Consider the following 20,850-nt stretch of genomic DNA (forward strand, 5'->3'; position numbering starts at 1 on the left):
CAAGCACTAGAGGGGACAGATATGTGTGTGCGTGTGTGTATGCTCAGTTGTGTCTGACTCCTTGGACCCCATGAACTGTAGCCCTCCAGACTCTTCTATCCATGGAATTTCCCAGGCAAGAATACTGGAGTGGGTTGCTATTTCCTTCTCTAGGGGATCTTCCTGACCCAGGGATGGAACCCATGTCTCCTGCGGCTCCTGCATTGGCAGGTAGATTCTTTACCACTGTGCCATCTGGGAAGCTCAGAGACAAATGTCCTTGTTTTTAAAAAGATAGTCATGGAGAGAAGATGTTAAAGATACAGAACCTAAATAGCAATAGAAGACAATGAAACATAAAATATCACAAGGAGTTATAATGATAATTAATTAATAACTAATAATGTCACTTGGTTGTTCAAAATGTATTTGCTCTAATATTGAAAATTACATTTAATGGAGCATCAAAATTATTTCAGATGTTTAAAATGTTACATGCAGAGCAAATACATAATTTTTCCTTAAATAGCTTGAAATTATAGTGGTATAAATTTAAGGAAAACTATTAAATTATCAAATATTTAGAGCATTGATTTTTGAGGGAGAACATGGAGAAACAGAAATTATTCAACACTGTTAATACTGTTGATGTTTATGTGTAAATTAATGCAACCATTCTGGAAGACAATATAGCCATAGCTCTCAAACTACCAAATGTGCATCCTTTTGTTCTGGCATTCTACTTCCGATTGTGGTGAGCTGGGTAATTTAGATTAACTTCCTCAGTCTCACTCTCACATACACACAATCTCAGAGCAACTAAAAGAATGAAAGAACAGGAAAAACTATTTTTTTAAACTTGTTTAGAAAACAAAAGAGAGCTGCCAAGACACTGAAGGATTGGTAGGCCAAGATCCATGAAAAGAAAGAAACCAAAACGATCAGATCTGGGGGGGCCTCTTTATCCTTAGTGACACTGGCTTTGGGCAGATGCTGCAAAGACTGAAAAATTAAATGGAGTCAGGAGAGAAAACATAGGAGCTCATGGGATGCCCAAGGAGAAAGGGCCCTGGAAACCCCCCATGCATAAAGGTAGGAACCAGTAAAGTGGGGACTAGAAATAAGTCCTTAAAAGAACTAGAGCTCAACTTTGGATCATTTTTCAGGTACAGATTTGATTAAGATGCTTCCCCACCAAGGTTCCAAGAGACAATTAATCCCTAATGTTCTAAGGTATCTTTTATATATGAGAAATTTAACTTCTCTTCTGTATGTAGGATGGTCCTCACTATGTGCCCTTCTTGGTAGAATTGAGAAAATAGTTACTTCAGTGATTTGGTGCAGGGCTTACTTCTGTCACAGACTCTTGCTGCCAGTGGTTAGATTTGGTTATCTGGGCTCACTAATATCCCCTAGTTACCACCCAGTTCCTGGAGGAAGATAACATCTTCTGAGGGTTTCAAATTATATCTACAGTTTCTTATGTACACTGATCAGCCCTCCATTAAAAATAACCAGGTATATAAGGAGGTAACACAATCTGATGTAATATTAAGATAAACAATGGGAACAAACCCATAGAGAGCCAAGTAATAGAATTTTTCAGACACAGATTTTTTTAAATGTTCTCACTGAAAACATTGAGCAGAAGCCTGGGAACTACAAAAAATCCATTAGGAAGTCTTGCACTGAAAAGATTTGATGACAAATTAAGAACTCAGTAGATGAATTTAATAGCCTGTTACAGCCAGAGGTAGATTTTGTAAACTGGAAATTAGAAAAAGAAAATAACCAGTACACTAAAGCATGTAAGGACAAAATGCAGATAAGAGCATAAGAACTGAGGGGAATGAGGCAAAAAGCTTGTGTGTGTGTGTGTGTGTGTGTGTGTGTGTGTGTGTGTGTATGTGTAAAGAAATGGGAAAATGGAGCATAAGCAATATTTGAAGAGATAATGACTTTAAACTTTTCCAAATTGCTGAAAGATTTTCATCCATAGATTCAAAAAATGCAGTAAATCTCACAAAGGATACATCCTAACCACGAGAATATTATAGTAAAACTGCGGAAAGACAAAGAAAACCTTAGCAGTCAGAGAAAAAGACATATTATCTCAAATGAGCAAAAAGACAATCAACTGAGTTCTCAACAGAAATGGTAGAAGACAAGAAAGACTAGCATGATGCCTTCAGGTGCTTAAAGAAAATATAGGAAACTGATCATAAATGTATTCAATGACATTAATTACACTATATGTTGTAATAAGAAGTTGGAAACACTTAAATATCCACAGAAGGGACTGGTTAAAAGTATTTAGTACATCTTTAGGTGATGATATGTAAAAATGTTCCAGATGTCTTCAGTCAGTTCAGTTCAGTCGGTCAGTCATGTCCGACATTTGCTACCCCATGGACTGCAGCACGCCAGGCCTCCTGTCCATCACAAACTCCCGGAGTTTACTCAAACTCATGTCCATTGAGTCAGTGATGCCATCCAACCATCTCATCCTCTGTCATCCCCTTCTCTTTCTGCCTTCAATCTTTCCCAGCATCAGGGTCTTTTCAAATGAGTCAGTTCTTCGCATCAGGAAGTCAAAGTGTTGGAGATTCAGCCTTAGCGTCAGTTCTTCCAGTGAATATTCAGGACTGATTTCCTTAAGGATGGACTCCTTGCAGTCCAAGGGGTTTTCAAGAGTCTTCTCCAACACCACAGTTCAAAACCATCAATTCTTCGGTGCTCAGCTTTCTTTATAGTCCAATTCTCACATCCATACATGACTACTGAGAAAACCATAGCTTTGACTAGACAGACCTTTGTTGTCAACATAATGTCTCTGCTTTTTAATATGTTGTCCAGTTTGGTCATAACTTTTCTTCCAAGGAGCAAGTGTCTTAATTTCATGGCTGCAGTCACCATCTGCAGTGATTTTGGAGCCCAAGAAAATAAAGTCTGTCACTGTTTCCACTGTTTCCCCATCTATTTGCCGTGAAGTGATGGGACAAGATGCCATGATCTTACTTTTCTGAATGTTGAGTTTTAAGCCAGCTTTCTCACTCTCCTCTTTCACTTTCATTAAGAGGCTCTTCAGTTCCTCTTGACTTTCTGCCATAAGGGTGGTGTCATCTGTGTATCTGAGGTTAATGATATTTTTTCCGGCAATCTTGATTCCAGCGTGTGCTTCATCCAGACCACCATTTCTCATGATGTACTCTGTATATAAGTTAAATAAGCAGGGTGACAATATATAGCCTTGACGTACTCCTTTCCCAGTTTGGAACCAGTCTGTTGTTCCAAGTCCAGCTCTAACTGTTGCTTCCTGACCTGAATACAGATTTCCCAAGAGGCAGGTCAGGTGGTCTGGTATTCCTATCTCTTTCAGAATTTTCCACAGTTTGTTGTGATCCACACAGTCAAAGGCTTTGGCATAGTCAATAAAGAAGAAATAGATGTTTTTCTGGAACTCTTGCTTTCTTGATGATCCAACCAATGTTGGCAATTTGATCTCTGGTTCCTCTACCTTTACTAAATCCAGCTTGAAAATCTGGAAGTTCACGGCTCACATATTGTTGAAGCCTGGCTTGGAGAATTTTAAGCATTACTTCACTAGTGTGTGAGATGAGTGCAATTGTGTGGTAGTTTGAGCATTCTTTTCATTGCCTTTCTTTGGGATTGGAATGAAGACTGACCTTTTCCAGTCTTGTGGCCACTGCTGAGTTTTCCAAATTTGCTGGCATATTGAGTGCAGCACTTTCACAGCATCATCTTTCAGGATTTGAAATAGCTGAACTGGAATTCCATCACCTCCACTAGCTTTGTTTGTAGTGATGCTTCCTAAGGCCTGCTTGACTTTGCATTCCAGGATGTCTGGTTCTAGGTAGTGATCATACCATCGTGTTTATCTGGGTCATGAAGATCTTTTTTGTACAGTTCTGTGTATTCTTGCCACCTCTTCTTAATATCTTTTGCTTCTGTTAGGTCCATACCATTCCTGTCCTTTATTGAGCCCATCTTTCCATGAAATGTTCCCTTGGTATCTCTAACTTCCTTGAAGAGATCTCTGGTCTTTCCCATTCTGCTGTTTTCCTCTGTCTCTTTGCATTGATCACCGAGGAAGGCTTTCTTATCTCTCCTTGCTATTCTTTGAAACTTTGCATTCAATTGGGAATATCTTTCCTTTTCTCCTTTGCTTTTCACTTCTCTTCTTTTCACAGCTATTTGTAAGGCCTCCTCAGACAGCCATTTTGCTTTTTTGCATTTCTTTTTCTTGGGGATGGTCTTGTTCCCTGTCTCCTGTACAATGTCACGAACCTCCGTCCATTGTTCTTGAGGCACTCTATCAGATCTAGTCCCTTAAATCTATTTCTCACTTCCACTGTATAATCATAAGGGATTTGATTTAGGTCATACCTGAATGGTCTAGTGGTTTTCCCTACTTTCTTCAATTAAGTCTGTATTTGCCAATAAGATGTATTATTAAGTTAAAAAAATGGAGGCCAAAAATAATACATAGCTTATGTTCTCATTTACATTGACAGTTCTTAAATAAGATTAAATGTGGAAGGATTGGCCCAAAATGATAACAATAGTTATTATCTTTGTATGGTGGAATTATGATAGAATTTCCACTTTCCCTTTTAATATTTTATAATGATCATGCAGGTATACCTCATTTTAAAAGGGAAACAAAACCAGTCAGTACTTTAAAGGCTTGTGCTCTGTATGCATTGTGGCTCTGTAGTAAGGGATACTACTTCAGTTCAGTTCTGTCACTCAGTCATATCCAACTCTTTGCAACCCCATGGACCGGAGCATGCCAGGCTTCCCTGTTCATCACCAACTCCCGGAGCTTGCTCAAACTCATGTCCATCGAGTTGGTGATGCCATCGAACCATCTCATCCTGTTTCTTCCCCTTCTCCTCCTGCCTTCAATCTTTCCCAGCATCAGGGTCTTTTCAGATGAGTCAGTTCTTCACATCAGGTGGCCAACGTATTGGAGTTTTAGCTTCAGCATTAGTCCTGCCAATGTATATTCAGGACTGATTTCCTTTAGAATGGACTGGTTTGATCTCCTTGCAGTCCAAGTGACTCTCAAGAGTCTTCTCCAACATCACAATTCAAAAGCATCAATTTTTCAGCACTCAGCCTTCTTTATGGTCCAACTCTCACATCCATACATGACTACTGGAAAAACCATTGCTTTGACTAGACGGACCTTTGTTGTCAAAGTAATGTCTCTGATTTTTAATATGCTTTCTCGGTTGGTCATAGCTTTTCTTCCAAGGAGCAAGCGTCTTTTAATTTCATGGCTGCAGTCACCATCTGCAGTGATTTTGGAGCCCAAGAAAATAAAGTCTGGATTCCATTTCCTCTACATGAAAGAAGCTGTAAAGTGATGGTCAGATAGACTCCTGGACTCAGATCTGTTAATGCCCTGCCTCTTCATAAATCTAGGAAAGATCAGTGTGAACAAGTCTCTTGGAGCCCCATGTCAACTCTCATCTTATGGTCATATTTTAGAGATCATTTCTCTTTGATTTAGAGAAATTATTTTCCTTTCTAAGAAATTTAAGGATACAGTTAAGATATGGGGTTAAATTAAAAAAAAATTTTTTTTCCACTGAAAGATCAATCTCACTTGCAATATAAGCTGTCCTCTAAAGTTAAGATCTAAAGGAGATCAGTCCTAGGTGTTCATTGGAAGGACTGATGCTGAAGCTGAAACTCCAGTACTTTGGCCACCTCATGCGAAGTGTTGACTCATTGGAAAAGACCCTGATGCTAGGAGGGATTGGGGGCAGGAGGAGAAGGGGACGACAGAGGATGAGATGGCTGGATGGCATCATCGACTCGATGGACATGAGTTTGAGTAAATTCTGGGAGTTTGTGATGGACAGGGAGGCCTGGCGTGCTGCGATTCATGGGGTCGCAAAGAGTCGGACACGACTGAGCGAATGAACTGAGCTGAACTGAAAGTTAAGAAACTAGTAGTATTTTTGTTTCTTAAGTATAAGCTAATTATTTAGCATTGGTTAAATTACATTCCCTTAGTCCATTGCAGGGTGCTGTTGCAATAATCTTGACTGGTTTTGTTAATAAGGAGTTGTGGGTGATCTAGGGTAATAGAGCATCACTTAGGATAATAAAATCTGAATTGTTTTTACAGGTCGAGAGATCCGTCTGCCCCTCCGAATCAAAGGGGAAGGAATAGGACCAAAGATTCATTTCAACTTTGAGTTGCTGGATATTGGAAAAGTTTTTGTTGGATCTGTACATTGTTATGAGGTAAACATTAGGATTGTTCATTGAGACTCAAAAGTATGTGCTGTTTTTGTTTGATTTTTTGTGTTTTTATTGATAGGAAATTTTTGCTATCATATTTTTTTTACCATTACTCACACCTATTTGGACCCCAAATGATCAAACTCCTCTTCCTCCTTCCCAGTTTTACTGAAGGAAGCAATTTTTTCCATCCCTTTTAGCCTTTCTAACTTTACAAAAGGCATCAAATTCATAAATTTATTGATTTTATCAGCATCATTTTATGAATTGCAAAGGGGGACACCATAAATATTAATACATCTCCCTATCTGTTTAATGTTTGTTCTCTGACAACATAAATCCTACAGATGAGAGAATGGAGGACCTGTTACATTTTCCAGAATGTCCTAATGAGGATAGCTGTTTTCACACTTCAGAGTTTTCTCTAATTTAAAATTTTAATTTAATTTTCCCTGATTTAAAAACCAATCATCCTGATTCCTGGAAGCTATCTCCCTGTTTTGTCTTTCCAATTAAATAGAAAATGATTTTTTTACATGGTGTTCCCATGGGTTCATGAGGATCAAAATTACTTCAGTGTCGCTTCATCATTAAATTCGTGTCTAGGACATTTGTTTACACTATATAAAACTATAACCTAGAAAGGTTATTGTGGAAAGATTCCTAAATTGTGTTTGTATTTCTATAAGTGTAAAAACAAAAGCATTCATTTAGTGAGAGACAAACAGGCATCAGGTTCCGCGCTCTATTATGTGTGCATGCCTACGTGTGCATGTGTCATTTCTAATTTTTATGTACCTGTTTTATAAATGAGAAATATGAGGTGCATAGCAGTTAATTCAACAGTCTCACCCTTCAGGTGTGTGGACCTCACATGTATTAGTTCTCTTGGTCCTCACAAAAGCCATATGAAGTAGGTACAATGACTGTCCCCATTTTATAGCTGAGGAAGCTAGAGGAGGTAATGCTACATACCGTAACAAACAAATACAATAACGTATCTATTTTGTTCCTAACATAAAGTCCCAGACAAGCTTTGCAGGATCAGGAGCTCAGCCTCCTTCCATCTCATGGCTCTGCCACCCCCACCCCTCACGTGTGACTTGCAAGATGGCAGTGTCACGTGTATCACACTGACAGTGGGAGAAGGAGCATGGAGGGATGCGCACAAGAGGTGTTCATAGGAGGCAGCACCAGCAGGGGCACGTATCGCTTTTGTTCACATTCTGTGACTGCGAGGGTGACTGGGAAATGTAGTCTAGCTATAGGCACAGGAAGAAGAGGATATAGGTCCAGTGAACAACCAGCTTCATTCTGCCACATTTGTTAAGTAACTTGGCAAGGTCACATAGCTTGGAAATGTTAGTGAGCAGTGAGTGGCTAGGGCCCTACATCCTAGGGGAAGAGAAGGCCCTTTGCTGGCTTGTCAGTCTCTTGGCATCTCATTATGGGCAAATCCAGTCTACAGGCAACTCATCTTTCAGCCCAGCCTAACCTGGCATGGAAGGTAAGTGCCCAGCTGATGTTGAGAGCTTCCTGCTGTGTCATTTGTCATCACATTCATCAGAGTTAACGATATCCCAAATATCATCCCAAATGGGATGATTTGAAAGGTAAATAGAGATGTTAACGTCATGTTGACATGGAATATACTTAAGAGCACATTTTAAATGAAGTAATCAGTTGCATGACTATCAGAAAATGAAAAGTGCACACCCACCATGTTGCATTGTGCTGTGTTGCATTCTGAAAAAAATAGTCATTTAGAGGGAAACAGGTGTGAATTCTTATTGAATGGGTATTCTGCCTGTAATTTATCCAGAATAAATTTCACTTATACCTTAAAGACTGTGTCTTATAGGTGCTGCAGCAGAAAAGAGCATTTAGTTCTGATGCAAAATGGATAGGGTTTGCCTGAATATAATAATACTTTCTTACAAATTTTAAGAGAAGTGTACTTGAGCCCTTCACTTCCCTCCCTCCCACATTTGAACAGTAACAAACCACAGCCAGCTAAATAAGTGTTAAATGGAGTGCAGCATTAGGCTGGACAGTTTTGAGAGCTCTGCAGTGCCAGAGAAGGACATGGTAAGGTGCTTCTTATAGGAGTATTTTGCACACATTGCGTATTTAATGCTGATGCCTCATTGCATCTCTGTTTCAATTTATTACATTACCTACTTGAGACGAATTTGAATAACTAGCTATTGCTCTTAGTCATTGCTGAGCTTAGCAGATACATAAAGAATAATCCCCAAGAGTATACACTGTTCCCCAGTGTAATTAGAAGAAAAACAAATGAGAGGTGAAGTTCTTCTATAAATTTCCCCCTCTCCAAGGAGTTGGATTACAGGGTAAGAGCATTACTAGTAATCAGAAGATGTCAGAATTGTACTGCCAAACAATTTCCTGGATTCCGTATACATGAGTAGTTTCTGGTTTGTCAGGGGGGAGAAGAATGAAACGCATATCCTTGAAAATAGAGTTGGCCCCTTATGGAAAATCTGAGTAAGACAACAGTAAAGGCAGTCCTTGTACCAGCTCAGAGAGGAGAACAAAGGTCCTTCAAGTTACCACCAATACCTTTGAGTTGCTTTCATGTTACCACTAACTAGTACATATCAGTTGCATCTTAAGCACAGATAAATCTTAAACGCATTTGGCTTAACACTGGGTATATAAATATCAATCACTGTCCTTTATGAATACTCATTGCCACTCACTAGTCTAAAAGTAACGTAAATTAATAAATTTCATTTTCATGGCAATCTGAGAAGTTAGTAGTACTTATATTTTACAGGTAGGGAAATAGGCACAGAGAAGCTAAGCAGGTTCTGCAAGGTCACACAGCTTGTAAAGTCAGTGGAAAAGCTGGGATTTGAACCCAGGCATTTGACTTCTGAGACCGTGGTCATAATCACTTTTCTACATGGTCTTTTTAAAAGGAGTAAAGAACAAAATGTGGTTCCTATGACCAAGGAACTTAGAATGAGGGAGATGGGAAATAAATGTAAAAAGATGAGTAACATCAAGTAACAGGTATCTTGTGGTGAATCATCCATCTTCTCTTGGCAGGAGCAGTATCTTCCTTTGCAAGGGCCCCTGTCTCTATCCTACTTGTGCTCTTGATTCCTTCTTCTCTGCTCCTTAGGAGGCAACCTAATCTAGTGGGCCCGCTACACCCACCCAAATCCTATTACCTTGGTTACCTAGTCCCCTTTTCTTATTACAACCTCAAACATCTAATCTGGGCCTTGAATGCATTATCTCATTTAATAGTACAAATAGACTAGATCTCCTCTACCATACCGTCCTACAGCTTTGCCACCCCCATTTTCTCTTTTTACCAGTAATGTTGTCCAAACAGCAGTCTGGAACAGTCAACCACTATTTCCTCTGCACCTGTGCACTCCCTAAACATTTGTACTCTGGATTCCTCAGTCATGCTGTATTGGAATTACTCTCTTCTTTGAGGGCAGGGATGGCCCAATTAAAAATAAAATTTTTAATTTAAAATTTTAAGATAGCATTTTCTCAAAGCTTTTTCTCCTTGACCTCTGTCCACATTCAACGTCTTTTGGAAATTCTCTCTTGGCTTTCTCAGTTCCTGACATGCCTCACATACCTTTTTGAATCTTTCCTATCTCCTCTTTTTTTTCCTCCAATGATAGGTTGAGTGTAGGTTGAGGGCACTTACTACATAGAGAGAATGGCTGTTCACTTGTTCAGGTGTAAACATTGGCAAGGAATGGAGATTGTGTTCTAGAAGTCCAGGGATAGAACTGTGTGGCAGTACTACAGGTTCACGGCAGCAACTGTGGCAAATGGCAGCAGGAGCAGTAGACAGAGCCAGCATAGAGGCCTCTAAATGCCAAGCACGAGCTTTTTACACACACCTAGTGTGCAATCAAATATGAGCAAATTGGTTCCAGAAACTGATATATAGGAATAAAACTTCTCTGTAGTAAAATAGTAGCTTGCCAAACAGTTATCTCTCCATTAGAGTTTGAGATGAAAGTATCACAATAGGATGAAATCTAATGGTGCAACAAAGAGAATCTTTGCAATCTGGAATCCACAATTATATCTCATCTACATTCTTCAAGCTACATTATAAAGGTAGGCTTAGATAGTTCTTGCTCCTATATTCTGACTTGATTTTTACTTTTCAGCATGTCACTTAATCCCAGCCTTCTCATGTGTATAAGGGAAAGACCTACCTTCCCTTGATAATTTCATGGGTAGAATAAAAGGTATTTTAAGGTTCTTCTTCAGTAGATGTGATTATGGTCAGTCTTTATAGCATAAGTATAATACATATGACTAACTCCATTTTAAAGAGGAGATAAAAACACAAAATTATTTTCTGGCTTGGGACTCCTGTCTTTAAACATCACACTGTTCATTTTTCCCCTGAGGTTTTTCTTTGGAGCTGTCTTCCTGCAGCTGTCTCTGTGTTGGTGCTTATATGAAAATAAATCACAGTCCCATTGCTAACTTTTTTCATTCTTGTCTTTTTGATACAGACAGTGCTATCCAACAAAGGCAGCATTGATGCCCTCTTCAATGTGATCCCTCCAGTTTCACCTCTGGGGGCCTGCTTTGTTTTCAGTCCCAAGGAAGGCATCATCGAACCAAGTGGAGTCCAGGCTGTCCAGATTTCCTTTAGTTCTGCCATCCTAGGGCACTTTGAAGAAGAGTTCCTGGTCAATGTGAATGGGTCACCTGAGCCTGTGAAATTGACCATTAGGTAAGTTGCTTCTACAAGTAATATGGAAACTGAAGTTTTTACCTATGCTTTCTTAAACTTCAAAACTAGATCACCTTATACATTAATGGAGAATTACGAGGTTGACAGAATGTTTATTTTCTGTTAATAACACTATTGATACCTATCTGAAAATAACAATTTGACTCCCTGCTGATTACTTTTTAAAATCCAGGCACAAACATAAAATGTAAAAATAAAATCCTCTCATAAAATTATTTTAAAAACCCGAACTAGATCATGTCTTGAATATTGATATCTGTCTTTGTTGATATGAATACGTCAATATATAAGGGTGTTTTAAATTTCTACCAGTGTTTCTCTAGTAGACATGTATAACTTCTTGTAACATGGATGCAGTTGCTCTTTTGGAATCTAGTTTTTCTTTAAATTATAACCTTATAAAATAAAGAATTAAATTAGTTTCTACTTACTCTCTCTGTTTTACTATGTTTAGGGAAAGTAAGTTACTAACACCTGGATAAAATCATCTTCTATGATTAAGCTTTGGCTGTTACCCTATTAATAGTTCCTCTAAGCTTTCACCTTTTGTTTTTTTCCCATCTTTTGTTTTTATTTTAAGGAAATTATTTAAATGCTCTTACGTCTAATGCCACCAGGATTTATAAAAGTCTACTTATAGTGTCAGTCAGCCAGTGCTAGACACTTGCAACTTTTGTGCTAGACATCTTTTGATGCCTTCTCCGGCTGCTCTGTTTGTCTTCAGGTTTTAAAAAGAAGTTCTCTGTAACCAGCCCGTTGGCAGACCTATAACTTTGGTTCCTGTTGCTTTAGAAGTTCATGTCTTCAGAATAGATTGCAGATTCTATTTGGATTCCCACAGCAACAGGTTGTTAATTAGTCGATAGTCTCTCTTATTTTGGTTCAGAAGCCTAGTAGGACCTCACTCCATCTACAGCTGAAGTCTCTCCCTTGAGGTCTAGAGATGACATAGAAAAGAGACAGGCACATTTCTGAGGCCTGAATGATCCTAGGAAAACTTATTGATTTTAAGATATCTACTGAAAATGTAGAATCTTAAGACTGACTTGAAGGTGATTACCATTTCTTCTCAGTTCTTTCACCTAACTGTCTCTGCTATAGGGTGAATTACATCCTCTCAAAATTCATATGTTGAAGTCCTCTAACACCCAGTACTTTACAATGTGACTGCACTTGGAGATAAGACTTTTAAAGAAGTAATTAAGGAAAAATGAGGTCATATGAGTGGGCCTTAATCTAATATGAATGGTGTCCTTGTCAGAAGAGGACATTAGGACAGATACACAAATAGGAAAAGACTGTGAGAAGACACAGGGAGAAGGTACCCATTTGCAAGCGAAAGAGAGAGTTCCTCATAAGAAACCAGCCCTGCCAACATGTTGATCTGAGACTTCCAGCCTACAGAGCTATGAGGAAATAAATATGGACACAGTTAACGACAGAGCCCAAAGATACATGAAGCAGAAGCTTACACAATGGAAGAGAGAAATAGGTAATTGAACAGTAATCAAAGGAGATGTCACTACCCCACTTTCAATAATGGATAGAACAGCTCGCCAGAATATCTTAATAGAAGAGTTGAATAATACTGTAAACCAACTAGACCTAACAGACACCTGTAGAACTCGCCACCCAACAAGTGCTCTTGGAGCATTTTCCAGAATAGACCATGCGTGAGGCCATAAAGCAAGTCTCAATAAATTTTAAATAATTTGAATCATGCAGAGTGTGTTCTTCAACTAGAAAGAAATAAAATGAAAAATCAAAAGTAGAAGAAAATGTAGAGAATTTACAAATATGTGGAAATTGAAAAACACACCTAAATTACCAATAGGGCAAAGAAAAATATTACACAATACTTTGAGATAAATGAAAGCAGAACACAGAGTATCAAAACTTATGAGATGTGGTAAAAGTAGTGCTTTGAGGGAAATTGATAGCTGTGAGTGCCTGTATTTAAAAAGAAAAAAGATCTCAAATCAATAACCTAAATTTCTACCTTATGAAACTTGAAAAAGAAGAGCTAACTAAATCCAAAGCAAGCACAAGAAAGGAAATAATAAAGATTAGAGTGGAAATTAATGAAATAAAAAAGAAAAACAATAGAGAAAAAATAAAACTGAAAGTTGTTTTTGTTTAACATTGTATTGAAAGTTCTATCCAAGGCAATTAGGCAAGAAAAAGAAATAAAAGACTTTCAGATTGAAAAGGAAGAAGTAAAACTATCTCTCTTTGCAGATGACGTGATTTTATATGTAGAATATTCCAAGGATTCCACCAAAAAGCTATAGAGCTAGCAATTGAGTTCAGAAAAATTATACAATATAGGCTCATATACAAAAATCATTTGTATTACTGGAGAGTAGCAATGAAAATTCAAAAATGAAATTAAGAAAATTCTTCTTACAATAGTTAAAAGAATGATATAGTTGGGAATAAATGTAACAAAAAAAAAGTGTTAGACTTACACATTGAAAACTACAAAACCTCATCAAAAGTGAATTTAAAAGAAGACCTAAATAAGTGACATGGATTAGAAAACTTAGTATTAACCTAAGATGGCAAGATTTCACAAAGTGATGTATAGATTCAACATGATTCTATCAAAATTCCAGCTGTCCTTTTGCAGTAATTGATGAGCTGATATTAAAGTTTATATGGAAAGGCAAGAAATCCAGAATAGCCAAAATAATTTTTTTAAAAAACCCTAAATTTGGAGAATTTATATATCCCATTTCAAAACATACTACAGTTTTGATGCAGTAATCAAGCATCTGTTATTCTGGTATTAAGATAGACATATAGATCAATGGCACAGAATTGAGATTCCCAAAATAAATTCATATGGTTATGGTCAGTTTATTTTTATTAAGAGTATCAAGAAAATTCAATGGGAAAAAGGATAGTGTTTTTCAACAAATGATGCTAGAGCAACTGGATATCTACATTCAAAAGAATAAAGTTCCATGCAACCCCCCTCCATCTCACACCATATACAGAATTAATATGGACTTCCCTTGTGGCTCAGACGGTAAAGAATCTGCCTGCAATGCAGGAGACTTGGGTTCGACCCCTGGGTCCAGAAGATGCCCTGGAGAAGGGAATGGCAAAACCCACCCCAGTATTCTTATTCAAATAATCCCATGGATAGAGGAGCCTGGCGGGGTACAGTCCATGGGGTCACAAAAGAGTCGGACATGACTTAGTGGCTAACACACACATAGACCAAAGACCTAAATGTAACAACTAAAACTATAAAACTTTTAAAATAAAGCACAGGTGCAACTATACATGACTTTGGATTAGGCAAAGATTTCTTAAATATGACACCTAAGTATAAGCAATCAAAGGAAAAGTAAGTAAATTAGACTTGATCAGAATTTTTAAATTTTGTGCTTCAAAGGACACTTAAGAAAATGAAAAAAGCAAACTACAAAATGGGAAAAAATATTTGTAAATCATATATCTGAAAAGGGGCGTCCATCTAAGATATATACAGAACACTAACACTCAATAACAAAAAGACAACCCAGTTAAAAATGGGCAAACCGTCTGAGCAGACTTTTCTCTAAAAAAGACATTCAGATAACTAATAACATGTGAATAGACTCTCAACATCATTAATCATCAAGGAGATGCAAATGGAAATCACATTGAGATACAACTTCATACCTGTGTGGATGGCTATAACTTAAAAATAGAAAATAGCAAGTGTTGTAGAGAAGGTAGAGAAATAAGAAGCCTCATACACTGATGGTGGGAAGGTAAAATCTGCAGTCACTTTGGAACAGTCTGACAGATTTTCGAAGAGGTAGACTTTGAATTACCTTATAATCTAGCAATCCATTCCTAGATACCTACCCAAGAAAAATGAAAATTTAAATCCACACAAAAACTTGCACGTGAATGTTTAACACTGCATTATTCTTAGTAGCCAAAAGGTGGAAATAATCCAAGTGTCTCCCAGCTGATGAATGGATAAATAAAACATGGTCTATTCACACAATGGAATGTTATTAAGACCATAAAAAGGAATGAGAAAAGAAAGAAGGATGTACATGCTGCAACATGGTACCTGTTAAGTGGGTGAATTTATAGCATATGAATTATATTTGAATGAGGCTGTTATTTTTTTTAAATTTCCAAAAGCCTATAATATTGAATAATAGTTCTGTCATTTCATGGGTGAATTTTTTAAATCTCTCCTCTCTTCCCCTAAAGATCCCAAGCATGCACTATATAGTGTTGCATGTCACTAGCAATGTCTGAATAGATCAGAATGTACTTGGGTTCTCCACCGTGAATAACAGAGTTTAGAAATCTTCTAGGAGCCTTTTCACAAGTAAGTTTGGACTAGTTAATACTCCAGGTATTCTGTGAACTTTAGGTCTCTTAAGTCTCTGGACCTTACCATTCATACCAGCTCCCATGCCTTTTTTTTTTTTTTTTTGCATGTTCACTCCTTGTTTCTTGCAAAGGAAAGGAAAATCTGACTGTGGAAAGAATGTTTATTTCATCCTAAAACTAATTACAAATTGCTAAGAGAAATATTCTTGTCTAAATTGCATTTGTCCAGAATTGTTCTAGCATGTCATACCACAAGCAGTAATTTTGAAAACTTGGTAAATGTGTGGTGTCACAAATAAATGTCTAATGATAAAGGTTGAAATACGTGTACAATTTATTATTTATTTTCAGTTCCACACAGTAATACTCATTTTACTTATGACTTTGCCAGGGACACTGTCTTGGGCCTTATAGCCCAGGAAGTCTCTATAAAGTTTATATTGTGGATTCTGAAATTTTATTTCTTATTCTTTTACTGTCAGGTAATCTTCTTTCCTCAATACCACATAATTTTTGCTAGTATACCTTGAAAGTTATCAGAACTATTGCTGAATTTTTTTCTATTTCTGTTTATTTCTCCAGCTGCATGACACAGTACTTAAAGTGGTTGGATAAACAACACCGTAAAATTGAAGTGATTTTTTAAAATTACCTATAAGCAATTTTATACTCTCCTATTTTTACATATGTGACTTTATGAAGTTTAACTGTAGCTTATTTTTCATTCAGTCTGTTTTACATAACAACATAATAATTTAGTCACTCTATCTCTTGGTCTTTAAAATTCTAATCTTAACAGACCACTGCATTGGTGTTGGGTACCATCTTGGCAGAGACTGTCCTAATATTCAGAATCCCTGTTTGAATGGATGTGACAGCATCTAAGCCCAGTTGGTATTCAGCTGCCGTTCCCTTAGTTATATGTGCCTTTGAACAAATGCGATTTAACTCTGGTTTTTTTCTGCTTCACTGATTAAACGACTGCATTGTGCAATTTTGTGATCTTCTTTCCTATTTCTTTATGCTTTTGTGCACTGCAGACTCTTTTGATCTATTCGTTACTTTGGCCTCCCAAAAACTTTTTTTACAAATCAAGTCTCTAATCTGTAGGCTCGTTTGACTTCATTCTCAGCTGGATCCTAATTCCTCCTGAGTACCAGCTGCTCCTTTTGAAACCACTTTGGATTATTAGCATAAAATAGAAAAGATGGTCCTGGGAAAGGCTTTTAGAATCCAGACTTCCTGCACTGAGTCTTTGTTGTCATCTCTCCTCCCAGGCTTGCAGGAGCCCCTCAACATATTATAGTCAGATCTCTAGCAGCCGGAAGTATCACTGGGGCACCAAGTTCATTCAGCATGGTATGACACACCTACATCACCAACATCTGGATCTGGGTGGATTAGAAGACTCAGGCTTAGTGGAATTTCTGGTATTTGTGTGTCTATAACTTTTGAAAGTCTGGCACACAAATGGGGAATTATTTCAGTTCTTAACTTTGGTCTAGAGATTTTAGGGACATAGACCATAGAAAAAGGCAAGAATAAACAAATATCTGATATATTAGTTTTCTATTGCTGCTGTAACAAATTACCACAAACTCAGTAGCTTAAAGCAATACACATATATTATTTTAAGTCCAACACAGGTCTTACGGAGCTAAAATCAAAGTATTGGCCAGGGCTGTCTTTGTTTATGGTAGCTCTTGGGGAGCATTTGTTTCCTAACCTTGTTTGGCTTCTTGATGCTGCCCACAGTCTTTAGCTCATGATCTCCCTCCTCCATCTTCAAACCTAGCAAAAGCTGGTTGAATCTTTTTCACATTGCCTCACTCCTACCTTGTCTTCTGCCTCCGTGTTCCGATTTTAAAGATCCTAGTGATTGCATTGAACCCAACTAGATAAGTCAGGCTGATGTCCATATCTTGTGTGCGTGCCTGCTAAGTCACTTAGGTAGTGTCCAACTCTCTGCAACCCTATGGATTGTAGCCCTCCAGGCTCCTCAGTCCATGGGGTTCTCCATGCAAGAATACTGGAGTAGATTGCCATGCCCTCCTCCAGGGGATCTTCCCAACCTAGGGATTGGACCCGCATCTCTTACATCTCTTATATCTTTTACATTGGTAGGCGGGTTCTTTACCAGAAGTATCACCTGGTAAGCCCAATTTCCTTATTTTAAGTTCAGTTAATTAGCAACTTCAATTCCTTCTGCTACCTTAATTAGCCTTTGCCATGTCACCTAATATATTCATAGATTCTGGGGGTTGTTAGCACATAGACATCTTTGGGGACCAATATACTATCTACCACACCTGAAGTCAGCTAGAAGCTATGGAATCTCTATTATTTATTTTAAGCTAGAGCATCACTTCAAGATCATGAGCCTTGCATGAGAGGGAAACAGAAAATCAACAGTTAAAGAGTCCTTAAAGGCCACCTATTCCCATCTTCTCTTGTGTATGTTAGGAGAAAAACTGAGACCTACAGAGGTAAAGTGATTGACCAAGATCACAGCTAGTTGGTGGTAGGAACTGGATTAAAACAGATTTATAAAAGTGTGGGCCAAGGAATACTGGTATCATTGATAGTCTTTGATGTCTATACCTGGATTAGACCTGTAATTTTTTCTTGTCTGAGTTAATAACTTGTCATGTTGTGTATCTCATCCACATTAACATTTTGTGCCATTAGTTCAGTGGTGTGTCTTCTCTGCCTCATCACTGGTAGGAATATGGTGATAAGTTAACCATAGCATCATTCGCTAAAACTCAAAGGTTTGAGTTGTAAAGGAATTTTAAGAACCATTGTGATTGACCATCATCTCACAGTTTCTGTGAGTCCTAGATGATGCTGTAATTGATTAAATGCCAAATTATGGTTTTCAGTGCTCACTCTCTGCCCACTTCTTGATTGTTACCTTGAATTCATTGGGTTCCCTTTCCATTCCCTCAATGTATATTCTTACTTCCAGAGGCTGTGTCATTGGACCTACCTTCCATTTTAATGTTCCTGCTCTGCGTTTTGGTGATGTTTCCTTTGGTGAGTACTTTTCCATTTTAAATTAGATATTGAGAAAAGTTCCTTTTCCCTCTATGTGGGAGGGAGAAGGTTTACAAAGAATTTCTCTTGCCATTTTGTGTGGGCAATAGCTAAGAGGTTCTAGAATTGTTCTTCTGCTCTAGCACTTTGTTGCCATTTCCTAGTTTTTAGGTGAACGTTTTAGCCTTGTGCTGGACACTAGTAGTTGTTAGGCCATGGCTGTCCACCCCACTTCCTGCAATAGAACAACAGAATGCTTTATGTTTCACTCCACTATCTGAACATTCTGAACACTCTTTTTTTCTGTAGATTTTGACTTCCCACTTTGGCTACACAGCCTGTCAACAGAGATGCTCTCAAATTTAAAGTGAACTCAATGGTGGTTTAAGTCAGGTGTTTTATCACTTCAAATTAAAGACTCTTCTTTATTGTTGTATAGACTTTTTACTCACTTGCTTCACTGAGTCATTGTCTCCCATCTGAACTTCCCCAATAATAGAAATGATAACAACAGTGGAAGGAAATTTACTTATTAATTGGTTCTTTCTTGCAGTCCAATTGCTGCTAAGTAATAATATGAAATATGACATTTAAACACGTTAGCAATCCTAGGGTGAGGCACTCTCTAAGGTTTACATTTTAAAGATAGAAGACCTGAGCACTGGAACTGTTAAATAACTCCCAAAGGTCACACAGCTGTAGCAGAATTAGTATTTCAATTGAGATCTATCTAAATCATATTTTGTCAACTTGGGTGTTGACAGTTGCCCCTAGAGAAGCAAAAATTGATTCCTAGGGGTTGAGAAAACTTAGATATAACATTGGTTTGTGTCCAAAGGTCCACCCTACCCAATGATCTTTTTCCTTGGTATTTATTTCTCTTGTTAGAGAGAACTGAGTCTAATTTAAGTCATATTTAATTAACTGATTTGAAGATATAAAATTAGTTTATCACAATGGTTCTTTTTAGGAGGTGATAATTTTTTTAAAATTGAGAAACCCTAGTCTGAATCTTTATTCCTTAATTATTTCCATTTTGCTCTATTGTTTTCCATTTTGACTTTTATTCCTTTTGCTTCATTTCAAGTTGGCCCATCTAACTTGGGGAAAAATAGTTCTTAAGAAAAATCATAATGCCTTTATAAATTGCTTTTACATGTGGATGTTGTAAAAGTCTTAAAATTCAGAGCACATGTATTTATACAATGCCCCCATCCTGACCTATGTTATATTGGGTAAGGCACATACCATAAGAAAGTTTATATAAATGAAGTTGAATGTCTCTTCATGTAGAATGTGAAAATGACTAGAGAGGTGTTTACAGATCTGTAGGGCATATCTGAATGATGGACTCCTTTGAAGGAAAATAAAAGTGACCTGCAACTTGAAGGGTAACTGTGAAGGGTAATTGTGACAGATGCACAATAAGAGGCGATACAGAAGCTAGACTCTTGTGATATGAGAGGTTAGAAGACGGTACAGAGCTATGACCCAAGACTACCCAAGTCTGAGATCTGAGAACTTCCTCTCCTGAGTCCACCTTCAGAACCCAAATTGCCTTTTCTTTGAGTTTGGAGACGGATTCCTTAGTCTTCTCTCTGTTATGACAAGAAAGGTTAACAATAGCATACCCTTTTTTCTTGCCAACAGGAAATCTAAGGTTGTTTGATTTTCGTAACACTTGGGTCAGTGAATTCAAGCTACTTTTCTGTGCTTCTGGATTCTGCACTGTAATGACCAAAGTTAGGAACAGTTTTGTAACAATCTTTCAAAATTATCTTGTGATAATATTTCAAATTCCAAAATTGGAACTAGAGTCTTCATGACTCCAATACCAGGTATCATGCATTTCTCCAGGTAGATTGGCCTCCTACCACAAAGAAACATGGTTCATTGGAGAATTATTTATTTGAAGTTCTCTAATTATTACCTCACCTATGCAGGTAGGGCTTTGATGAGAGAGAGAAAATAAAGCATGTTACTGGCTCAGGGACGAAAGACTAATAGAGGTGTACATTGGTAGTTCCAGATGCAAGAGAGAAAAGAACTGTTACAGAAGCCAGCCATACATTGGAGGACTTCTTAAATTATTTCAGGATGACAGATACATTGTATGGAGTTAAGCAAGGTCTGCAGGCACTATAGTAGGGCTGGGTAGTACATTAGGGTAACTGAAGTTGATAATATCATCCCCTTATGGGCACTAAGGCCCATTCTTGAAGAGGCATCAGTTATGGGCTAGTAGTAGAGACATGGCATTTACTTGATTACAGATGAAGATCTAGATTTGGCATCACAGGGTCTGCTGGTTATGATATTAGGATATTGTAATTATCATAAAGTAGGTAAGAGGTAATAGTACTATTGGTTGGTATCTAAAATATTTAAAGTATTTCTATAGCAAGCACAGATAAGAAAGCCTTCCTCAGTGATCAGTG

General features: G+C 37.7%; 1 protein-coding gene across 1 annotated transcript in view; it reads left to right on the plus strand.

Moving 5' to 3' along the window:
- The window catches only part of HYDIN (HYDIN axonemal central pair apparatus protein), a 348,507-nt gene that overhangs the window by 132,460 nt on the left and 195,197 nt on the right, over positions 1-20,850 (plus strand). The window contains 3 exon segments of the mRNA XM_043899028.1: positions 6,143-6,261; positions 10,785-11,008; positions 18,345-18,412. Coding sequence (XP_043754963.1) covers positions 6,143-6,261; positions 10,785-11,008; positions 18,345-18,412 — 411 coding nt within the window.

This window comes from Cervus elaphus, chromosome 4 (genome assembly GCF_910594005.1).
Source record: "Cervus elaphus chromosome 4, mCerEla1.1, whole genome shotgun sequence".
Classification (NCBI taxonomy): domain Eukaryota; kingdom Metazoa; phylum Chordata; class Mammalia; order Artiodactyla; family Cervidae; genus Cervus; species Cervus elaphus.